Genomic DNA, 18,070 nt, shown 5'->3' with positions numbered 1-18,070 from the left:
TTCATCCCCAACAAGGCCTTCCACAGGCTTAGCTGGCTTGGGTGCTTTCCTGCCTCAGAACTGTGGTTGCCTACAAATGCTTTGCCTCTCCCAGAATGTCCCAGTGCTACTAGTGACATCTGCATTTTAGCTCTTGGTTTTCTGAAGAGCCAAAAAATGCCTTACAAAGCAGGGTATGCATTAGCCCCACTCAGCAGACAGGCAGCTGAGGCACACACAGGTTGAGTGACTTGCCCAAGCTTACAGCAATTCAAAGGCAGAACCAAGGTCCACAGAATCAGAGAATGCCAGGTCAGAAGGGACCCCAAGGATCATCTGGTGCAACCTTTCTAGGTGATAGTGTAGCTTAAATGAGATCTGCCAGCACCCTGCCAAGCTGAGTCTTAAAAGCATCCAAAATAGGGGAATCCACTGCTTCCCTTGGGAGATTGTTCCAAGGCCTAACTGTTCTCATTGTGAGAAATCGTCTTCTGCAGTTCAACTGGAATCTCTCCAGGAGCAGCTTGTACCCATCACCCCTTGCCTTTTCCACCTGGCTCCTTGTGAAAAGGGAGTCTCCATTGTCCTGCAGCCACCCTTTATGTACTGGTACGTGTCCCCTAAGCTTTCTCTTCTCAAGGCTGAACAAACCTGGTTCTTTCAGCCTTTCCTCATATGGCAGGGCTTCCAGCCCTCTGATCATTCTTAGGGTCCTTCTCTGGACACTTCCAGCCTGTCAGCACCTTTTTTTTCTGCACAGCAGGGACCAAAACTGCACACAATACTCCAGCCCCCTTCTCTCCTGTTCCCAGTTGCTGTTTCTGACACCAGGGATCTCTATCCAGTCTGCAGTCTGCCAGTGGACAGCAGAAGGGTGATCTTTCTGACTCCTAACCGAAAGACACAACGGAGGTGTTGGAGGAAACAACTGAAATGGAATCAAATTAAGATAATAGGGTTCTTCCTTTTCTGGCCATCTTCACAGTCATGTAAAGGACAACTTGTTTATTGCACTTGAAGTAGATCTGGAAGAGCCTAATAGTACCTCTGACATCAACTGCTTCATTATCTCAAAGACATTAAGGGACTGTGGAAGGAAGTGGACTAGAGACTTGTGCTCAAGGTTAGGAAGATAGTCCACAAAACAGAGCTAAATCTCATTTGAAAAACTACGTGGAGCTATTTCTTCTAATTAGTAAGAACAGCCTGAGGAGTCGTTGCATTTCTTACTGGTCCCTTCTGAGTCAAAGTCAAGTTCTGTGAGCCATGCTTGTTTTGCAAAGGGTTTGCAGCCAGGAACAAAACCACACTGTAACAATAATCATTAGGACTAAATAGCCATTGCAAAGTCAAACCACTGTGCAGCGCGCTCCAAACCACGAGCTAGCAGAGTTACTCCACTGCGTGGCAAAGGTTCTTTCCCTACCCCTGGAAAAACCACGTTGAAACTGTGCCCCAGGACAGGAAGAGCAGGAAAGAACAGCACTCGACTTGAGCAGAGGTGAGGGTTCTTGGTCTAAATAAAAACAGGAGCTTAGCTTCATAGCAACATAGGTTACAGTTGGTTTATTTTCTTTCTTTTCTTAGTCTCGGGTGGTGGTTTTGTTGTTGGTTTTTTGCCTGGTTTGGTTTGGTTTGGTTTTTAAATGCAGGCTGTTTTCCCAGTGAGCTAGAACACAGGGGCAAAGAGAAAAGAATTCAATATGCATTTAACAACTTTTCAAACATTCATCTTGCTTTCCATTGCCAAACATCTCTAAGCTCTGTCAGGGGCACCAGCACTTGGGGACATTCTGCTGATGCAGCTTCATGGCTTTAAAAGCAGAGGTCCAACTCCCCTAGCAAACGGACTGATTGCCAACGGTAGCTGTCAGCTGCAACTCGACCTCTGTCAACAGGATTTTAATTGCCAGTATTGATGGGATGAACCTGTAGGACGTTGGCATGGATAGCAAAGTACCTGTGCAGCTGAGTGTGGTAGGTCTCACTCTCTGTGTAGGTGTTGGAAAGTTCTGTCCCATCCACATCAGCATTTAAAATTACCTCCAGCGTTCACTGAGGTGGGCAATTAGTAACCAGCCACTCTCTTAGTGTCAGCTTGGGTTCATTTCCTTAATGTAAATAGACTCTTAGAGGGGACTGTTAACAGTGCCTTCTACTTTCACCTTTTTTTCCAGACTTTGCTGAGAATGCAGCCCCAGAAAGTTTTAGGGTTAAGCCCTAAAAAAATAAAAGAGAAAAAGGAGAGAGAGGGAGATGCTTCAAATGTTAAGAGAGCTTTAACATGTATATAATCAGAAATCCTCTCCATTGCCTCTCCATTCATAAAAATAACATACATACATACATACATATATATATATATATATTTGGGTGGGGATTTTTGTATTTATATATATAGAATAAGATACCCAGAGGCACTGCTTTGCATTAGGGCTTAATTTCCAGCTAAATTAAAAAGAAAAATCAAATCTAGGCATTTTTGAATGCCTAAGGGGCACAAAAGCAGCATTCAGAATCATTAACTTTCTCTTTCTTTCTTTCTTTCTCTTTCTTTCTTTCTTTCTTTCTTTCTTTCTTTCTTTCTTTCTTTCTTTCTTTCTTTCTTTCTTTCTTTCTTTCTTTCTTTCTTTCTTTCTTTCTTTCTTTCTTTCTTTCTTTCTTTCTTTCTTTCTCTTTCTTTCTTTCTTTCTTTCTTTCTTTCTTTCTTTCTTTCTTTCTTTCTTTTTCTCTCTCTTTCTCTCTCTCTTTCTCTCTCTCTTTCTCTCTCTCTTTCTCTCTCTCTTTCTCTCTCTCTTTCTCCTTTCCTTTCCTTTCCTTTCCTTTCCTTTCCTTTCCTTTCCTTTCCTTTCCTTTCCTTTCCTTTCCTTTCCTTTCCTTTCCTTTCCTTTCCTTTCCTTTCCTTTCCTTTCCTTTCCTTTCCTTTCCTTTCCTTTCCTTTCCTTTCCTTTCCTTTCCTTTCCTTTCCTTTCCTTTCCTTTCCTTTCCTTTCCTTTCCTTTCCTTTCCTTTCCTTTCCTTTCCTTTCCTTTCCTTTCCTTTCCTTTCCTTTCCTTTCCTTTCCTTTCCTTTCCTTTCCCTTCCCTTCCTTTCCTTTCCTTTCCTTTCCTTTCCCTTCTTTTCTTCTTTTCTTTTCTTTTCTTTTCTTTTCTTTTCTTTTCTTTTCTTTTCTTTTCTTTTCTTTTCTTTTCTTTTCTTTTCTTTTCTTTTCTTTTCTTTTCTTTTCTTTTCTTTTCTTTTCTTTTCTTTTCTTTTCTCTTTCTCTTTCTCTTTCTCTTTCTCTTTCTCTTTCTCTTTCTCTTTCTCTTTCTCTTTCTCTTTCTCTTTCTCTTTCTCTTTCTCTTTCTCCCTCCTTTTTATACTATGTCCCAAACTGGTCAGAGTTGTTTTGTAGTAAAATAAAAAGTGCTCTTTGAGGAAAAGTCTAAGCAATTAAACAGCAGATGCTTAACCCCTGAAAAATAGAGGCTCATAAGAGAAGTGCTGGTAGACCCTTAACCATAGCATGGTTAGCAGCAGGTGCTGCTAGACTTACTAGTTTTCTAGATAGTTTTAATGTAAACAGCATTCTTAAGCTCTTAGTGTAGCATAGTGGTTGGGATTTGCTCTTTAATGCTTTTTACTAGAAAGATACAGCTCATTTAAAATAGCTGGTAGATACAGAAAGCATAAATATACAGTTAAGTTTAGACACTGATTGTACTAAATGCAACAATACAAAGAAGCAAAACAGGAACACAAATGGTAACACAATAAAACTGTATTACATTTGTGCTTCAAATATTACAATGCATTATATACAATAGTCCAAAATAAACATCTCATGCCCAATGACACAAAAAAGAAACAGAGCCCAAACGAACCAAAACCCCCCAGAGCAGGCAAAAAAAAAAACCCAAAAGAGAATCCAGCTGTATGTACAGTACCTTTTTTGTCAATTAACATTCAACTCTGAACTGGAGCAATTTTCACTAGATACAGATGCAGTCCGCCTTTTATTTCACGCAACCATCCTGTCTCCCTATATCTATGCTAGTCAGTAGGTTCCTGTGCCGTTTCTTATGTACATGTTGAGCAGAAAAGATAAAAGAACATAGTGCTTTGTATGCTCAGTGGTGTGGCATCGGATCAGCGAACCTGGGGTGCATAACCTTCTTTCATTAAACCTTCCTCATAGTCTGTCTGGCACAGAATCATGTTGTTCTTCAGGAAAAATTTGTCTCCAACGCAAAATCTGAAATTACAATAACAGAGGAGGGGGGAAGAAAGAGGAGTTTTAGGATGAGTGATGTGATAAGAGCTTAGACACAAAGATGGTGGTGAGCAGGGTTTTGTAGTGCTGCCCCGGGCGGCTCGCACCTCTGCGGTCTGTGAAAGCCTAGCAGAGGGATTGCTCCGGTGTCAGAATCGGTGCTCTGCTTGCCACAGTATCTAGTCCAATCAAGCACCAGTTTTGCTTCTCCAGCCAAAGACTTCATCCAAAAGCCCACCAAAGTCTGGGAGTCTTGGATTGGGCCACCAGCACACAGGTTAAATATCTCAGGCTAGCAAGGTGAGTGAAAAGTAGACGCCTTGATTTTGCCCCAGTCAGAGACAAAACAGAGTGGTCATACATGGTAGGGAGGTCATATGAGATATGTTCTGTCTGTCTTGTGTAGGGAAGTCATAGAATCATAGAATCAGTTGGGGTTGGAAGGGACAACAAGGGTCATCTAGTTCCAAACCCCCTGCCATGGGCAGGGACACCCTGCCCTGGATCAGGCTGGACACAGCCTCAGTCAGCCTGGCCTTAAACACTTCCAGGGACAGAACCTCAACCACCTCCCTGGGCAACCCATTCCAGGCTCTCAGCACTCTCATGCTCAGCAACTTCCTCCTCACATCCAGGCTTTACCTACCCAACTCCAGCTTTGCTCCATTCCCTGATAGCCTAAAAATTCCCTCCCCAGCTTTTTTGTTGTACGAGCTATGTTGTATCAATGACCTTGTGTAGGGAGGTTGTATGAGATCTGTCATTTCTATCTTGTGTAGGGAGGTTGTATGAGATATGTCTGCCTTGTTCAGGTGTATTGGGAAGAATTTCTTGGCACATTCCAGTAGGATATTTAACTAAGATTTAAAATAGTGTTTCTGAGAACTGCCTGTAGCACACACACAACTTTACAGACATTGTGGAGCAAACCAGAGATGCACAGGCAGGTATGCGGAGAAACCTTTTCTTTCTTTTCTCCCCTGCAGGAATTGATTACAAATTTAGTTTCTGAGCTAACTGCTCTCTGTCGTGGTATCAGCACAGCTACCTTGTTATGCCATTAGGTGCATCAAAATGATCTGATTGCTACAAAACGCTGCTGAGATATTTCATTTGATTTTCACTGCTGAGTAGGAAAATCACCTAACGTCAACGCTCCTGGCTGGTTGGCTTCAGAATTCCAGCTAAGTAGGATTTTTCCAAGTAAGCAGTATACTTGAATATAAGAAGGCTCTTCACTGACTTCCCCCTCAACCCTTCCCTACCCTGGGCAAAGCCAATCTTCTTGAAGATACTTGGGGAGTAAGTGAATGGGGCTAAGGCACAGGAAAAAGAAGAGTTTCCCTAGTGACTGCCTTGGCAGGGTGAGGTGCCTTTGTTTATAGTGAACTCTCCAGCTACAAAATACATTGGGAGGCACCGCTCACACCATTGCAATTAAAATGAAAGAAAGTAACCTAAATGAACCCCTTAACACTGACATGAATGAATGAAACCAGTTTGCACCAGCTAATTGTGGATCTTCGCTACGTGAAGTATTGTTGGAAGTGTAACGGATTACAACGTCCTCTTCTTTCGGTATCGTATCCGAACGGTGACACCTCGGACACAATCAGGGTCAGATATAAATGCTCGTGTTGTTTACGGTAGATTTAACACCAGAGCAGCCAGGGGAACAGCTGTATATGTATTTAATTGCAACAATTTAACCTCCACGTAGCGCTGCCTGCTGTAGTTGACCCAGCAAAACCGGGTAAGTGACACGAGGCTGACCCGCCTGACCTCTGATAGTGGTCTCTCTTTATCAGATAGTCCATTTCTAATGATGCTGGAGCAGAAATCTTGGTGAATTGTCACAGATGAAATTGTGTATTGAAAGCAGTCCTTGAATGTTTTGTGAAGTCGGAGGTTTAAATGAGTAGCAGTTGGACTGATTTACATTTGTGAAGATTGGAATGCCAGACAAACAGCGGAGCCATTTATTTTCCAACTGGGTAGCTCTGGAAATTTATCCTTATGCTAGCTAAATAGATAGAGGGGAAAACAGTGTAATAAAAAAAGTGGATTGAAAAGAATTAGCTCTGCTCTTAAAGGAAAATTGGTTTTGTTTATTTGTGGGCTCCTTTTCCCCCTTTCCTTTCTGTAGGATCGCTGCCTGCTGCTGGTGCTGACTGAACGTGGAGATTACAGAATGATCCCAAAATCTTTATTTCTGGTCAAGACTCCTTTAGAGAATTTACAGGTTCCTGCTGTCCTTCAGTCGTGGAATATGAGGCTGCTAATGACAGAGGTGGATTTTGAGTGGGTGAGTTGAAATGCACAATTCTCCAAACAGACACATGAGTTCTTTCTCAGCTGCTGTAGTTTCTGTCCTTTGTGGGTTTGTCCATCGACAATAACCTGGGCAAAATTCTTTTGTGCATTTCACCAGATTAGGTAGAAGAGTTGTAACTAGCCTTACTAAGTGGTTTTTGCCCCAAAGAAGTCAGCTTTGAAGACAAATCAGAAAGTCCTTCTTAGTTTCTTTTAAAGGAACATCTGTATCAGCTTGGCCTAAAGCAGGGCGAGCTAGCTCCTGTGGCAGCTCAGTCACTGCATTAGTTAGCCCAACAATTAGAGTCATAGAACCAGTCAGGGTTGGAAGGGACCACAAGGAGCAGCCACTTCCAATCCCCCTGCAATGGGCAGGGACACCCTACTCTAGATCAGGCTGGCCACAGCCTCATCCAGCCTGGCCTTAAACACCTCCAGGGATGGAGCCTCAACCACCTCCCTGGGCAACCCATTCCAGGCTCTCACCAATTAGTGATGGGGACGTCCAGCCAGCAGTGCCCACCTCATCAGAGGCTTATTGCACAGCAGGCTGGCTCTCCCTGAGGAGCAGGCATCACTGGAAGACGCAACCACCTCTGCTCACCCAGCAGAAAGCACTAACTGTGAACTGTGAATGCTTTCCAGCTCTGTATTCCCTCTGTGTTCCAGCCTGAGGCAGAGTTCAGCAGGCTAATTTGTTAAAAATATTTAGTAAATGAAGGATTTGCTCCTGAAGTGCAACTTGCTTGCACAGTCATACTTTCACATCTGACTCCTTGCACCGCTTCTTGCCTCAGTGGCTTGGCTGAAAGACACTCTTGTTTTGTGTGCCGTGGTGTGAGTTAAACTACAGCAGCTACACGAGGCAGCCAGGATGCCTTTCCCAGTAAAAAGTGTCAGTGCCTTTTGCTTTTGCTATGTTAATATGTAGTGCCAGAAACGCTCTCCCCGTGTCTACATGGCATCTGACAGCTTTATGCGTGACTGACTTTAAACACACACAGATCAACAAATCATTTACCTTCTGAGCATGCAGCTCTCATGGAGAGGCTGCCAGTGGCCTGTCTAGACGTGCTTGGTGCTGTGATAACCTATGGCATGAGGGTCTGCCTGCATCGGGTGTGTTTGCACACTGGAGGTGAGCCTCTGTGCCCTGAGGGAAGCCTCTTACTTGTGATGCCTGTGGTCCAAATGCTGCAACTCTTCTCACATCGTGTAAGTTCAACAAACAAAAGACACTGAGGCTTGCATGTAGCTCCTGGGTATTGAATGTGTGCTCCCAAGTACAGTGAGACTAGGCAAGTACACGAAGGAAGTATGACCAATTCTACCCATCCACCACTTTCAACCTGATTTGACTCTCAAAGGCAGATTTAGCCTATTCTGAAGTCAAAGATCTAAACGACTCAACATTGGTTTTGCACACTCCAGGATTTAAACCTGGCTCAGCTTGAAATTGGAAGGGTAAATGCAGGCCCAAGAGTGCCCCATATCACTCATTCTTCTGCTGAGAAGTGCAGCAAGGCAAAATATAGATAAGACACTCGCTGCTCACACAGTGCTCAGCTCTCAGTCCTGCTCCTTCTCTCTGGCAGTCTGGATCTGTGTGGTTGCCTCTGCCGTAACTCTTTAATCCAAACTAACATTTTTTCCTCTAACCTCCTCGTCATCTTTTTGACATCTCACCTCAGATCTCTCCAGATTTATCATGTGAGACATGTGGGGATTGATCTGGTTATTTCTGGAGGGAGGGAGGGAGAGAGGGGTGGGGGAAAGGAGGTTTGGGTCAGGAGCCTCCTGGGGACTCTGATTTTCCGGGAGGGGGATTTTGTGTTTCTGTATTACTCTTGTATATAACTATATATATTGTAACTATCTGCTTGTATGTTGTGCTAAGTTGTGAATATAAAGCTTCATTCCTTAACTTGCAGCTGGCTGAGTCTAGTCGGGGTGGCAAGTGTGTGTGTGTGGCGGGGGGGGCTGGTAACTCCCAAAGCATCACAAAGTAACTCTTCAGAGTTTATAAAAGGAGCACTAATGTTGGTGTTAGAATAAAGATGTCCCTGGCATCACATTCCCACCCCCACGACTCCTCAGAGAACAAAGGCAGCATTGTCTGGGTACCCTCCAGTTTCTGCGGGAGGTGTTTGCAGCTACTTCAGGACCACGATTTGAACGAGTGTGTAAACGTTTTCAGGCTGGTTCCCACTACAGTAAAGGCTGTTTCAGGTAGAAGTATAAAACAGTTGATTTAAACACTGCTCTGTGGTATAGCAGATGGGGGGAGAGGGGTGTTAAATGTGCCCTAAGCTGACTCCAAATGGCAGAGAGAAAATATCACCTACATATGGAAGGAGCTGTTAAGGCAGCTGATGGAGAGCAAAAGGAAGGACAGGGAAACTCCCAGGGAGGTGGTGGAGTCACCATCCCTGGAGGTGTTCTAGAAAAGACTGGATGAGGCATTTAGTGCCATGGTCTAGATGACTGGATAGGTTGGCCTGGATGATCTTGGAGGTCTCTCCCAAGCTGGTTGATTCTATGATTCTATGATGTGGGAAAGGCAAAGGCAGGTTGACATCATCACTGCAGTCAAAAGTGTCAAGCAAAGCTACAGCTGAGCTCACTCGCAGGATTTTCCACCGCACTTTGCTAGTCACACACATGCAACCTGACAAAGTGTGAAGGGCAGGGGCTCTTTACAAGTTTATTTTTCCAGTGGTTTGCAGGCTTGGTTGTTGGGGTTTTTTTTCCCCTTCTTTTTCCCTTTCTATTTCCTGTGGAAACTAACTATAATGAGGGCAGTGCCAATGCGAAGTGAAATGCTTCTGAGGAGTTTAGTAGGTTTACAGAGAAGAAAAGGGAGCACCCACACCATTCAGCTTACGTCAGTAAGCTCTGCAGCTATTTAGGAGATGGAAAAACTTCAAATTAGGAGTAAGCTGGACAGAGACATGAAAGATAATAGGCTGCAAAACCCTTTGGGCTAGGAGCAGAGCTTAATATTCACCAAATCCCCACAGCTTTAAGCATCAGGATCAAGAAAAAAAATGGGGGAAATGTGTCAAAAGATGGCTGGATGGAGCAATTAGATCCCAGAGCTTACCAAGGGGAAAATACAAGACAGTGCCTGTTTGATACCAGGGGACTAAGCCTGGTGGCTCAGATCTCTCAGCTCGGTCTATAGTTTGTCTTTCTAGAATACAGAGGTGATATGAGACCCACTTTGAAAACACAGTCTTTAGGAGGCCAATAAAAGGGGACAGTTACATTATGAGTTAGCTCAGAGTGTTTATTGTCCTTGAAATTAAGATCTAATCACCATCCGCATCGATACTTGAGCTGGGTGCTGTTGAAGATGATGGAGAAGAGGAGGCTCTCAGGTGACCTTATTGTGACCTTCCAGTGTCTGAAAGGGGCTTAAAAAAAGCTGGGGAAGGACTTTTGAGGCTGTCAGGGAGTGCCAGGAGTGGGGGGAATGGAGCAAAGCTGGATGTGGGGAGAGTCAGCATGGAGGTGAGGAGGAAGTTGTTGAGCATGAGAGTGGTGAGAGGCTGGCATGGGTTGCCCAGGGAGGTGGTTGAGGCCCCATGGCTGGAGGTGTTTAAGGCCAGGCTGGATGGGGCTCTGATCAGCCTGCTCTAGGGTAGGGTGTTTGTGCCCATGGCAGGGGGGGGTTGGAACTGGCTGCTCCTTGTGCTCCCTTCCAACCCTGCCTGATTCTATGATTCTAAGAGATTCGAAAACACTAAATCAAGCAGGGAAGTTGTACATGAAAGCAAAACATCCACCAGATCTTTCCAAAAATAAACCCTACAGCACGGGCAGGACACTCTGGCACTGGGCCAAGATCTATTTAAAGAGTAACTATATGGGGGCCATGCAATTGCAAAGTCAAGGAATGGGTTGCTCCAAGAATCAGTATGATGTGAGTTGATGTAATTATTAGCTAGTGTGAAAGGCAGAAGGGACTGGAAGGAGCAAGCAGGCACAGAATTTAAGAAGAAATTTGGCCTTGGCAAAGGCAAAATAAATGAAGGAATTGTTTCATCTAACCATGATCATTGTGTAGGAAAAAAACTCCACGTGGGAGGTGGGAGTTATCCTTATCTGGGATAAGGAATCAAATGGAAGACCTCTTAAACTCTGCAGTAGTGCTCCAGGTGTGTTGTGCTTTTACTGCAATAAAGAATGAGCCAAAGAATGTAAAAGTCAGTGGGGGAAGATCAGGTGGATGTAGGAAATCATAGAATGGTTTAGGTTGGAAGGGACCTCAAAGCACATCCAGTTCCAAACCCCCACCATAGTTCTCTCATTAGAACACTAGAATGAAGTCAAACTTAGAGGTCTTGCAATATCTGGTGAGCCTTGCTAGCTCTGTGGGTGATTTTGGGGTACTGTTGATGTGTTTGTGACTGAAAATATTCTCTTCGGTAAATAAATTCCATGTTAGGGAGAGTGAAGCATCCATATGAAGGGAAAGGAAAGAGCAAATCTACAAAAACTCAGTGATGTTATTTGGCACACTAAGGGGCAGATGGAATAAAGAAAATTAAGCTGCTCTCTTGTAAATTCACTCCTAACCTGCTGTTTGGTTTTGATTAGGTTAAATAGAGGAAGAAAAAAAGTACTCTGAGAAGGGCAAGAGGAAATTATTAACTGATGAGATTATTCAGTTCTGAAAAAAAGCTATGTCATAACAGGTGAAAAACAGCTCCTAAACTGGCACTGGGGCAGGTACCCAGCACTTGTGGAGTGTATTGCTGTACAAGTCATGGAAATCAGAAGATGTAAAGATGTGGTGCCACATCCAGTTGGCAGCTGTCACCATTGATGTCCCTTAAGGATCAATGCAGGCCACAGTCCTGTTCAATATCTTTACTGATGATCGGGACAAGGGAATTGAGTGCAGCATCAGTAAGTTTGAAGATGACACCAAGCTAGGAGCAGCTGTGGATCTGCTGGAGGGTAGGAGAGCCCTGCAGAGGGACCTGGCCAGGCTGTATTGGTGGGCAGAGGCCAAGGGGATGAGAATGAACAAGGCCAAGTGCAGGGTTCTACACTTTGGCCACAACAACCCCAAGCAGTGCTACAGGCTGGGGACAGAGTGGCTGAGAGCAGCCAGGCAGAGAGGGAGCTGGGGGTGCTGGTAGAGAGGAGCTGAAGATGAGCCAGCAGTGTGCCCAGGTGAGCAGCAGAGCCAATGGCATCCTGAGCTGGCTCAGGAGCAGTGTGGGCAGCAGGACAAGGGAGATTCTTCTGCCCCTGTGCTCAGCACTGCTCAGGCCACCCCTGGAGTGCTGTGTCCAGAGTGGGCTGCCCAGGGAGGTGGTGGAGTTGCTGTCTCTGGAGGTGTTGAAGCAAAGTCTGGCTGGGGCACTTAGTGCCATGGTCTGGTTGATTGTCTAGGGCTGGGTGCTAGGTTGGACTGGCTGAGCTTGGAGCTCTCTTCCAACCTGCTTGATTCTATAATTCTATGATTTATTAATACGGAACTGTAGTTAGTGGAAAGCTTTGCTCTAGAAACCACCTAAGAGCTACCTATGTTGGAGCATTGATGAAATAGGACTTACTACAAAAAAACCCCACCAGAATTAATTCTTTGCAGTGCCACTCTCTCCAAATTGTGAGAAAGAAAGGTACCCTCAGGCAGGCTGGTTTATTAGGCTCCAAGAGAGCTACTGCAGTATCATCGGGATTAGGGCTGCTTTTGAGACTTTCTGAAGTTCTTTGAAACTTGTGGAACTGCTTCTGTTTTGACTAAACCAGCTGTGGTTCAGGTGAATACATCCTTTTGCTCCCAGCTTAAGAATCCTCTCAGAGTATTTCAGCAACCCTATGCCCAAACAGCACCCAACATAAAACATCAAACGATTGCAGGCTCAGGAATGACAAAGATAAGGATTATTGAATCACAGAATGGTTTAGGTTGGAAGGGACCTTAAAGCTCAGCCAGTTCCAACCCCCTGCCATAGGCAGGGACACCTCCCACTAGAACAGGTTACTCAAAGCCTCATGAAAAGATCTGCTTCAGAAGCATTGAACAGCAATTTTTCCGGGGGGGGTCAGTGGCCATGGAATACAGTGCATAGTTTAGTTGCAGAGTGAAATCAAAACCTTAGTTCACACTTGTAATGGCAAAAGAGGAATGATAAACCCAATCACAACAGCTCTGCTTTTGGTGGGGAGGGGAGAAGGGAGAAAAAGTTCACTTCTTCAGATCCCAGCGTGTTAACTATGATGAAAATCTTTTGTGCTCAGGGTAACAAACACTGTCTGCTTTGCTTAACTGATGAAGATTAGCTGACTTCTTACATTAAAGAAGTTTGTCTTGTACGGGCTGAAGTGACAAGACAATAACTAAGTGCTAATTGTGCATAACCAACACTAAAGATATGCAGCCCCATTATGGCACCTAACAAATGAAGCGAACAACAGAAATGTATTAGGCACTTTAATGATGATACCAGATGAGTGGTTTGGGGAAAAAAAATAGGGACATGAAGGGTTTAAGAAACAAAACCTAGGAGCATGCATGAGAGGCCTGGAGGAGAGGCTGAAGGAGCTGGGGTTATGCAGCCTGCAGAAGAGGAGGCTCAGGGCAGAGCTCATTGCTGCCTACAACTACCTGAAGGCAGGTTGTAGCCAGGTGAGGTTGAGCTCTTCTCCCAGGCAGCCAGCAACAAAACAAGGAGGCACAGTCTCGAGTTGTGCCAGGGGAGGTCTAGGCTGGATGTTAGGAGGAAGTTTTTGCCAGAGAGAGTGATTGGCATTGGAATGGGCTGCCCAGGGAGGTGGTGGAGTCTCTGTGGCTGGAGGTGTTGAAGCCAAGCCTGGCTGGGGCACTTAGTGCCATGGTCTGGTTGATTGGCCAGGGCTGGGTGCTAGGTTGGACTGGCTGAGCTTGGAGCTCTCTTCCAACCTGCTTGATTCTATGATTTTATTCTATGATTCTTACTTAAGTGAGTACTTTGGAAGGCTCTGCCTGCCTTGCTCACAATACAGCCTCTTACTTCTGTGACAAAATTGATATAGGACTTTAAACAGCATTACAACCTATAATTACTTTGCATTATTATATAGTTTAAGCACTGGTGATTACTTGCCTGGTATTTTAATTTCCCATGCAACATGATGAAAAAGGTCAATTTGGCTGTTTCTTTTTTTTTTTGTTAAAGAGTAGAATGGTGTCATGCTACACTTATTAGCAGCTGTACATTTTATGGTTCTTTGGGGACGTTTGATTTTTAAATGACTACAATGTTCCAAAAACATCCACCCTAGGACAAGGTGAGTTGGCAAAGCTTATTCAGAGCTGTGTCTGACTTTGTTCTGCCAGACTATTATCTTCCTACTTTTTTTGTTACTTTCCTAGCAAAGTACATCTCGTGTCTCTTCCCACCTGAAAATGCAAATAAAATATGAATGCTATGAAACTCTAAACTGACTCATGTAATCACTGGAAAATAGCAGGTACATCAAGGAGCAGACAGAATTGGCGCTCTCATATCCTAGATCTCATAGAAGTCACTGGCAAAGCTGCTCACAGCTCTCTTAGAGTCATAAATGGAGCTCTTGGTAAAGCCTCAGACAGGATTTAGCCACCAGTCCGAATGTGGTTGCCATCCTCACGGCTGTATTCACCTCTGCAAACTTCAGTTGCTTACGGTTTGAGCAGTTTTGACACTCATCCTGCAATGGTACCCTACGGGTGATGCTTCAGTGTCAGGTTTGGGTCCTGAGGATTTTCACAGCCTGCACTTGGGCTAGGGAAATAAAAGTGCCACAGAGAAAATGGTGGGAGCAGCATCTTTTAAATTCAAGTGATTACAGTTCTGGCCACTGGAAGACACAACGTGTGCTTTGTAAGAAATACATGGGATAAAAATGAAGACTTTGAATTAAACTAATGTGATAGTGACAAATGGCACTGCTTATGCTCTTCTGCAGGGAAGGATCTCAAAGTCCTCTACAAGCATGGAGCAATTAAACTTGACAGACAGCCTTTTGAAGGAGAGGAAGTAAAAGTGTTCTGTTTTATTGACACGGGATTTGAGGCACAGGCAAGTTTTCTGCCTGAGATCGTACAAGATGCTCTGTGTCAGTCCCAGGAAAAGAATCCGAGCCTTAATCACAGTCTTGGGTTTCCACTACAGAGAGATGCTTCCTCTTTGCTTAAATGCATGCCTGTACCAGTGCCGAAACAGCACTTAGCTCGTGGAACAGACCCAGGAAATGCTCTTACCTTTGATTACAAAGCTGACATGCAAAACAGTCCAGGTGATAAACATTGTCCTTTGCTCTCATCACCATCTCAAAAGCAGGTATGAGTTTACTGCAGGCAGCACAGTTTCCTGTAACACCAAATAACCTGGAGATACAGAAAGAAATACATTCCTGAAGATGCTGAACTGAAAAGAAAACCACACTTTTATCTTCTTTGGGTTCCTTCTTTTTTTCCCCCTTCCTTCAGCAGTGGTTGTCTAGTCTGCTTTTGTTTCCTTCAGCAGCAGCTGTCTAGCCTTTGGTGACTCCCTAACACACCTGCCTTTGGAGAGGCTGGTCTTTGGTGGCATAAGTCTGCCCGATTTACAATACAAAGGCCAGAGAGAGCTTTATGAAGCAGTGACAGATTAATATTGCAACCTATTGTGATGTTTTGGAGATATATATATATATATTCTTTTCTCCTGCAGGCTGCAGTAACCTTTCACGGTAAAAGAAACACCTTGTTAAGCTAAACAAAGAGCCAGCAAACACATTAGGGCTGTTACATAACTGTGCAGCCAGAGGTCAAGCTGTTTGCATACGTGGGAAGAGCCTTCTGCTGGGATCCTGCCATAGAGACGAGAGCCACGGAACCTTGGCTTTTTGGTGCTATTTGTTATTAAAACACACTTTAGCTAGAAAAGAAATAACACTTGAGGAAAAAGGGGAAAAGAAACAAAAAAAAAGCCAGTGTTCTTCATGGTTTTTTTTTTTGCCATCCACTGCTAAAAGCTTTGGCACTATTATTAAAAGAACATTTTATGAACAAGTCATTTCAGTCGTCAGAAAGCATTAGCGGTTCATGCACCTCACCACCCTATACCATAGTTATTGCTATGATTATGTTATTCAGGTAGCACATTAAAGTAAATGAGGCTGTAAACTATATATAGGCACGTCAGGAATAGAAGTACAAAACAGTGTAAGAAGAAGATGAAATGCTGCTTTTGCCAGACATCTAGATAAAGGATTGCTTCTTTCAATGCTCTTTGTTAAAGATTGTTGGGTGGGTTTCCCCCCTCCCCCTGCCCCGATACTTTTCAAGTGGGTGTATCACCAAAAAAGATGAAAATCAAACATACATATGCATCCCTTTGTGACACAGAAGGACTATCATGAACAAGGGGGGGGAAAAATACCTTAGCTACATGGCAGCATGTTGGAGAACACATTGGGTGGAGCGCTATGGGAAGATGACTCTTTGTTCACCAATATGGTTAGATGGTCAAATCCCCTTTATTTCCATGATACAATGACTTATATGCACTTCTAGCAAGAGGCGTGCTCCACCAAGATTGGTTACAGTCAGAGGGTCCAGAGTTACTTGTAAGGCATCAATAGGTCAGCATACCATAACAATCTGAGGGTCAGCCTCTGGGGCTGGCTAAACTCTGCCCACCTGCAGCTGCACTCCACCCCCTGCAGCTGCATGTGGGGGGAAGCTACCCTGTGCCTGTTATCTAAACTCCCAAGATGGATTCAAGGACATTCCCAGCACGGGTTGCTCATGTTTATAATTCTTATGTGCTCTGCTAACAAGAATTTCTCCAACAGCAGCGGTCTTTGAAACTAAGTTTATTGAAACTACTTAATAGTTGTGATGGATTATTAAAAGCATTATTAATGCTGGTTTTAACTGTGGAACACACTAGATGAAAACGCCACATCTGCCAGTTTCCTTCCCCCCCCAACATCAGGCTGACAGCAGAAAAATATAATAGCTCTCAAGGGAAACACCAAATTAAAAGCAGTTCTCAACTAATGAATTCAAAGGTGCTCTGTAGAACATTCAGTTTGGTAACATAAAAATGAGCCCAGTGGGGTTTTTTTTTCATAACACCCTTCCATTTTAGCACATTTCATGGGTTGCCAACAAGCCTACTTAATTCCAAATCCTTTCACCTTCTGCTTTTACTGAAGGTATGATGCCTACATACTGTATGCCAGTTTGGTTTTGAAGCCACAGACATTTTTCCCCTGTTGGATGTGCTTAGTTGTTCTGATCGCTGGGAGAAGCTCTGGGACAAAGCCATCCTCATCAGCTCACATCAGAATGACTCGAGTTGACTTCTAATTCAGTTAAGACTGGATTGTCTTGGATGTCTCCTTCCAACCTGGTTGATTCTATGATTCTATTCCATGATTACTAAAATGATTGATTATTTAAACAGATTAATAGAACCACAGAACCACAAAACTGTAGGGGGCAGAATGGATCTCTGGAGATCATCAAGTCTAACCCCCCACCAAAGCATGATCACCTGCAGCAGGTCACTCAAGAACGCGTCCAGATGGGTTATAGAATCATAGAATCAACCTGGTTGGAAGAGACCTCCAAGCTCAGCCACTCCAACCTAGCACCCAGCCCTATCCAGCCAACCAAACTATGTCACTAAGTGCCTCATCCAGGCTTTTCTTCAATTCCTCCAGGGACAGTGACTCCACCAGCTCCCTGGGCAGCCCATTCCAATGCCAATCACTCTCTCTGCCAACAGCTTCCTCCTAACATCCAGCCTAGACCTCCCCTGCCACAACTTCACACTTGTTCTGTTGCTGCTTGCCTGGCAGAAGAGCCCAACCCCACCTGGCTACAGCCTCCCTTCAGGTAGCTGCAGACAGCAATGATCTCTGCCCTGAGCCTCCTCTTCTGCAGGCTGCACACCCCCAGCCCACAGACTCACAGAATTGTTTGGGCTGGAAAAGATCTCTTAGATCATTCAGTCCAACCTTCAGCCTAAGACTACTCAGCCTCTCCTCACAGGGCTGTGCCCCAGGCCCCTCCCCAGCCTTGCTGCCCCTCTCTGGACACCTTCCAGTACCTCAACATCTCTCTTGAATTGAGTGGCCCAGAACTGAACACAGCACTCAAGGTGTGGCCTGAGCAGTGCTGAGTACAGGAGCAGATAGAGCTGGCTACAAGCTTGAGAATGGTCCCTCGAGCTCTGTGCTGAGGGATCAGAGAGCAGCTCAGTGCTTAGGTAGTTTAGGTGCAACAGCTGAACACTTGAGACACAGCTCAAGGCCCTTGCAGGAGAGGCTGCTGGGAGCAGGCTGTGTCACCTTCCACCGCCACCTCCTCTTCGCAGGAGCGCGTCTGTGCGCGTGCCAAAGTGCAAATCCCTTGCAGCTGGCACTGCACTCTGCACGCTTCTGAGTGGCAATGGAATTTGGGATTTCTCATTCAGCACCAGGGAGGATGCAGATTTACTGCACTGGAGCCCACTGTGTGCAGATTTCTACAGCCCTAAATCGAGAGCCCCCC

At 44.6% G+C, this 18,070-nt stretch overlaps 1 protein-coding gene across 5 annotated transcripts in view; it reads right to left on the bottom strand.

Annotated features, from left to right (window-relative positions):
* Window positions 1–3,570: 3,570 nt before the first annotated feature.
* The window catches only part of LMO3 (LIM domain only 3), a 71,211-nt gene continuing 56,711 nt past the window's right edge, over window positions 3,571–18,070 (bottom strand). For all 5 annotated transcript variants that reach the window (XM_064155590.1, XM_064155593.1, XM_064155592.1 and 2 more), the window contains 2 exons: window positions 14,786–14,911; window positions 3,571–4,212 (listed from right to left, as the gene is read on the bottom strand). In XM_064155590.1, the coding sequence (XP_064011660.1) occupies window positions 4,107–4,212; window positions 14,786–14,911 (232 nt within the window). In that variant the 3' untranslated portion in view covers window positions 3,571–4,106. The remainder of the gene's footprint in view (window positions 4,213–14,785; window positions 14,912–18,070) is intronic.

The sequence above is a fragment of the Pogoniulus pusillus genome, chromosome 15 (genome assembly GCF_015220805.1).
Source record: "Pogoniulus pusillus isolate bPogPus1 chromosome 15, bPogPus1.pri, whole genome shotgun sequence".
Classification (NCBI taxonomy): domain Eukaryota; kingdom Metazoa; phylum Chordata; class Aves; order Piciformes; family Lybiidae; genus Pogoniulus; species Pogoniulus pusillus.
The sequence above is the reverse complement of the archived record's forward strand: the minus strand, read 5'-3'. Positions and strand labels throughout refer to the sequence as shown.